Source organism: Sciurus carolinensis, chromosome 1 (assembly GCF_902686445.1).
Source record: "Sciurus carolinensis chromosome 1, mSciCar1.2, whole genome shotgun sequence".
NCBI classification, from domain to species: Eukaryota; Metazoa; Chordata; class Mammalia; order Rodentia; family Sciuridae; genus Sciurus; species Sciurus carolinensis.
Genome location: NC_062213.1, coordinates 202,250,085 through 202,256,084, shown reverse-complemented (window position 1 = coordinate 202,256,084; position 6,000 = coordinate 202,250,085). Strand labels below are relative to the sequence as shown.

General features: G+C 47.1%; 1 protein-coding gene across 4 annotated transcripts in view; it reads left to right on the top strand.

Moving 5' to 3' along the window:
* The first annotated feature begins 579 nt into the window (after nucleotides 1–579).
* Nucleotides 580–6,000, top strand: part of Ube4b (ubiquitination factor E4B) — a 119,427-nt gene continuing 114,006 nt past the window's right edge. For 2 of the 4 annotated variants that reach the window (XM_047558038.1, XM_047558029.1), the window contains exon 1: nucleotides 581–1,292. Coding sequence is in view for 3 of the 4 variants with exons in the window: in XM_047558029.1 (XP_047413985.1) it covers nucleotides 1,269–1,292 (24 nt within the window). In the remaining variant the exon portion in view is untranslated. Of the gene's footprint in view, nucleotides 1,293–6,000 lie in introns of all 4 variants that reach the window. The other 2 variants (XM_047558020.1, XM_047558048.1) reach the window with 2 other exon arrangements.

The window sequence follows — 6,000 nt, the reverse complement described above, 5'->3', positions numbered from 1 at the left end:
ACAACAGTAATGAAGTTCTTGCGACTTTTCCTCCGCTGTGCTTGCCTGGGGAGGGGGGAGTGCAGCCAGTGGCTCTGCAGCACCGGAGCTCTCCACGGGAAGGCGTCGTCTTCCGTTCTCCTTCTCCGCTGCGCGGCCCGCGCCAGCGTCCCGGCGGCGGTGGGTTTCCGCGCTCCACGTCACTAAGCCTCAGGCGCCTGGGAACAGCCCAGGAGCCGCGGGAACCCGCGCCGCGGGCGGGCGAGCGCCCCCTGCAGGCGCATCTCCGTGGCGCGCTCGCGGGCACCGGGCCTTTTCAGCCTACCTGCGTCGACCGCGCCCACCGCCCCTGCGCGGTCGCCACGGCAACGCCCCGCCCCGCCCCGGCCTGGCCCCGCCCGGCCCGCCCCCCTCCCGCCCGCAGCCTCTCTCGCCCCTTCCCCCGCCGGGTGCTGCTGCGGGGGAGGGGCGGGGAGAGGACGCAGGCGAGAGGAAATCGGCGGCGCGACGCCCGCGGCCTATTGGCTGCCGCGTCCTGGAGTCACAAGCCCCGCCTCCCTGGCGGGGTCACGTGATCCCTTTCAAAGATGGCCGCCCTGTTGTTTTGATGAATAATACTTGGTGGGGCGAGGGGGTAAGAGTAGGGGTGGAGGGGTAGGAGGATTTACACTTCCAGCGAGAGCACCGCCAGTCCCATCCTCCCCCTCCCCCCTGCCCAGGCTCCAGCGTGGAGGAGGGGCGTGTCTGGCCTGCTTTTAGAGAGGAGGGGCTTCCCTGTACAGTGCTGGGCTCTGCCAGGGCGGCTGTGGGGTCGCCTTACCTCGGGGCGTCCACCCTACAGGCGAGCAGTTCCCGCCAGGGGCAAAGGGATAGGAAGGAGGGCAGGAGCTGCTGGAGAAAACGCAGTGGCCGCGCCGCCACAGCAAGACACATCACGCTGGGGGCACGAGACGAGCCGGAGACCGCGCTGCCTGCTCTGGGTAACCTGGGAAGCAGAGGGTAGTGAGTAGCGACTTAAGATAACCCCATAACAGCAGCCCCGGCGGCCGGCGGAGGTTGCTCTGGGCACGAGCAGCTGTAGGAGTCTGGGGCGACCGAAGCGACCGAAGCCAAGGCAGACCAGTGCCTCGTGTTCTTATTTTTTTAACCTCTGACTATGCAATTCTGAAACCTCCCCCATTCGGGGGACCAGACAGCCTGCTAGACACCTTCTACCCTCCTTCCTCTCGCCCTGGTCTCGAGAACAGAAGGATCTCTCCCTAACGCCTTTCACCATTAAGAGGAAAGCGATGGAGGAGCTGAGCGCTGATGAGGTGAGGAGGTTGGGGGACACCTTGAGGGATTAGTTGGCAACTCTTTGGCGCTTTGGACTGGGATGATATTGCGCCAGCACTGCCGGGCTTTTGGGCTTGGGGAAAGAAAGGGAGATGACATGTTCCAAGAATAAAATTTCTCCTGGAGAGGGTCTCAGGTTTTATTCTCTTGTCTTTCTTCATTCGGAACTCCGCTTGCTTCTCGAGCGTTCTTTTTAGGGTCTGAAGAAGAGAGCATCTTGGGGTGTTCATTCTTATGGGTTTTCTAAAAAGAAGAACTAGATTTAAATCATGATAAATTGTGTGTGCCTTCAGGGATTTAAATAATAGTTTGGATGGCATCAGAGTGTTTGGTGGGTGTATGTATTTAAAAGCAATATTTGAAATTCCAAATATGTGTGGCCATGTCATTGTATGAGTTGAGTAAACATACCTTATGTTTGGAAGGTGGCTTACAGACAGATTCCATGCTATTTGGTAAAATATGTATCTTCTCAGTAGTTTAGAGGATTCCAGTTAAATTCTAGTAATTTTACGGACCACTAATGAGTTCTGGAAATTTTCTCGTTCATTGTACCTTTTCCTAGTTTTTTTCCTTTTCAAAGTTGTGTTTGGCTGTAGCAGAGACTGAACAAGAAGCAAATGACTTTATAAACTCTCCCGTTTTCATTTTGAAAGGAATCATACAGATTCCTTTCTTAATGTTGTAAGGATTGTTTAGAAAGAGTGTTGTAAAAATAGTGGCAGTTGGGGGTACAAGGAATTTCCTGTGATTCTACTGCCTTTTCACAAATTGGGAGCTTCCTTTTCCGTACTCCTGCTGGCTGGGCCCTCAGCCTACCTCCCCATTTCTTCCTCTGGTTCATATAAACTAACCAGCATTATTAAGAAAGTAGTCATCTATCAGGTAGGTTCTTTCTGTAAGACTCCCATCCTCCACTTTATTATTTTTATATTTTTTGCAGTGCTGGGGATTGAACCCAGGGCCTTGTGCTCGCAAGGCAAGCACTCTACCAACTGAGCTATATCCCCAGCCCACCCCATGCTCCACTTTTAGCTGCAGAGTAGTCAGTGTGTTTTTGTAGTCACTAAAATTCTCCAGAGATAAAGCATGCAAGAGGTGGGTTTTAAGAAGGGTCAGGTAGGGAAGGAAGCAAATAATTTCATTGATTGTAATACTTGGTTGTTTGGAAGTCAGGATTGTTCATTCTGTTCCTGAATTTGTTTTCCCCAATAAACATCAGGAAGGTAATCTTAAGATAGAAGAATATTGAGCAGTTTCTTTCACTCAGGAATTATGAAGAGACCTGCTTAGAGGCACGTTGTTTTATGTAGTTTTGAAAAATGTCACTCCCCCCTTTTTTTCTTTCATATTAATTCTGATGGGCAGTTTCTCTTCAGGCAGAGTCTGTTATTCAGTAGTCCTTTATTTCCCAAAATTACTTTTTTTGCTTTATGATCTCTAAATAACCCCTTGTTGAGAGACTTTTACATATTTGAGTTTTCACTAGGAATTTTCAAACCAGTAAAGCATACAGACCAATAAAGGATACTGTATAATCTGAAATGTGTCTCTTCACTTTACCCAGCCCTTGAGGAAGGTGTAACTTTTTTTGTGACCATATGAGGAACACATGTAACATTTGGAAGAAATAGAAGAAACTTTTCAAGGTCAATAGAATATTTAAATGAATGTGAAAAATTAAATTATCTTCTACAAATTAGTTGACCTGAACACAAAGGGACAGTTCAATAAATGGTCATTTTACTCTTAATAGAATCTAGAACAGAGAACTTTTTTGGAACTATTTCATTGAAGTTTTTATTTATTTATTTATTTTTTAATTCAGTTTCTTGAAGCTTTTGCATTTGCTTTGTTCTATTGGTGGAAACTTTGTTGTGTTGCAGATATGATAGGTGACAATTTGTTTAAAAAATAATATATTTATGTTATTGAAAGTTCAAGTGTAAAAAAAAAAGTTCAAGTGTACATTTCAGGATTTAAACAGGCATGACAGTGATTTCTCACTTTAAATGAGGAAATTAGGTAAGGCAGAGTTTCATATTGTAATAAAATGAAATTTTGTACACTCCATGTAAAATAAGGACTGGTAAAACCAGACTAGTCGCTTGAGAAGTTTTGACATGGGCCCTTTTTGGTCCCATTCTCAGATCACTTTGAATTTTTCTGCCTTTTTTTTTTTTTTTTGCCTCTCTTGCCTTATAGTAGAGTTCTTTAACTTCATTGCTACTTGTTATTTATGTATTTCCTTAGTGAGTTTATTGCGCCATAGAGCAGATCTATGACTAAGTTCATTCTCTTGGAACCTGCATTCCAAGGCATCATTATTTATATTAGATTCATTCTATATCCTCCTAGTTTTCATATATCAAGATGCTGCTGTGAGTTGGGCAGGTATTTGAAACTGCCTTTCAGCAGTGGTAAGGAGCTTGCATTAAAATTAAAATCATTTTTTCTTTCTTTCTTTCTTTTTTTTTTTGCTAAATGTTCTTTTATGATCTACTTCATCTGCAAGATGGCTGGCTGGGATTCAGGGTGTGGTCAAGGTTTTGGAAGAGTGGTAAATGTTCCCAAATGCAGAATATGTGACCTTGGACTTCTTGGCAGTGTTGTGTAAGTGGAAAAGGTTTGACATTTATTAGCAGCCACAGAAGCCTGCTCTGTGCCTGGCATACTACAGCCGTGTCTCACCTGATAGCACAGTTGCGAGGTCCTATTTTGCTTATTTTACAGGCGAGGAAACTGCGATTTAGGTTATTAAACTTACCCATAGTGACCCTAGTGGCTTAGAAGGGACAGGGTTAGATTTCAAGCCTAGGGCTCTTGGTTCTCCCTCTTACTACATTTTACTGCTTAACAGCTGGCCATAAATTCACCACAGCCTCTATATCAATATCCTGCTACCACTGACCCACTCTGTGTGGCACGGATAGCTCTTCTGTTAGGTAGTGTTTTGCATGAAGGCGTTACTGATTCAAGCAGATCTTTTTGGAATTGGCTCCCCTCCTCCGCCCCCTGCCTTAGATGCTTCACTCCACAAGCATTTAAGGAAATTATAGTTTAATTGGGCTGGAGGAGATAGGTAGGGATCTAAAAATTACAATATAATGCCAAGTGCTATTATGGGAGGTATGCATAAGACACTAAGAAGAGTAAGGGACCCCTTGGTGGGGCAGTGTCTTAGTGAAGACTTTGGAGGGAAAAGTGGTATGTATACTTATCCCCGAAAGGGTCCTGGGAACTGACTGTGGCCCTGGAGGTGGGGCAAGCAGCCAGGGAGTTTACAGGAGTGGCAGGCTCCCTAAGGCTGTAAGAAGCCTTTGCAGGATTTTAAGGGATGAGGAAAATGACTGCTAAGGGTGAAAGAGGATTGTGGGACAGTGGCTGCGGACTAGAGTGGAGTTAGGAGGCTCTTGTTGCTCCCCAGGAGAAAGAGGGTGGGGTCCCCTGAACTGAGGCACTGGTGGTGGGAATGGAGACTCCAGGAGTATGGAGGATCTGCGAATCCAGTTTCAGTGTTGAGAAGAGGAGAGAAAAGGAGAAGGGTGAATTGGGATTGGATAAGGAGTTCCAGACCTGGAGCAGATTAGGGAGGAAGCAGATGAGTTTTGTTTTGGATCATTAAAAAGAGGAGTGAGTCTCATTTTAGCCATTCTATTCTGAAGTCCCCACTCCTTAAATCTCTTCTGTCCTGTGACAGGCCTGAGGACCTAAACTCACTTTCCCCCAATATAGTAGACCAGGTTACCTGCATTTTACAGGTTTTACAACCAGGGTTTGTCTTCTTCGACAGTGTAGGAGCTGGGTGTAGCCTCCAGGGCCCCTTTCCTACTCCTTTTTTTTTTAATATTGGGGATTGAACCAGGGGCTCTTTACCACTGAGCTACATTCCCAACCCTTTTTATTTTTTTGTTTTGAGACAGGGCCTTGCTGAGTTGCTGAGGCTGGTCCCAAACCTGAATTCTGCTGCCTCTGTCTCCCAGATTGATGGGATTACAAGCATGGGCCATGGAACTGACTCCTTTGTTCATTTTAGGTGACAGGAAATGATAATACAGATGTTAGCTGACACATAGTGAGCTCTTGCCATGTACTAAGCACTTAATGTGCTTAGCAGAATGGGTGTTACTATCCCCATTTTACAGATAAGAAAGCCGAGGCTAATGAAATTAAGTGGCTTGCTGGAAGGCGCTGGTCTGCTAAGTGGTGGAACCTGGGTTGTAATCCAGAGTCTGGCTGTGAAGTTTCCAAGTTCCTCACTAAACCTTTTCCTAAACAGCAGTAACCTGAGCAGGGTGGATGGGAGGCGAAGCCCGGTGTGTGTTTACTCTCCAGTTAGGACTCAGTGGAGCACATGGCAGAGCCCTGAGGTCTGAAGCGGAGGGCGGATGGCAGAAAGGCTCCTGGACCCTGCAGAGCACATCTTCTCAGAGGCACTTTTATGCAGCTTAGCAGGGACACTGTCTGCAAGCAGTGCCCTCAAGGATACTTTCCTTTTTCGGGGTGGGGGAGTGGCTGGGAATTGAAACCCGGGGTACTTTACCACTGAGTCACATTCCCAGTCATTTAAAATCTGTTTGAGCCTGGGTCCCTGGGACCACAGGCCTGTGCCCCCAGCTTGACACCCTCACAGATGTTTGCAGGTTGCTCGCCGCTGTCTGTTGGACACGTGGGCACCACTGGTGG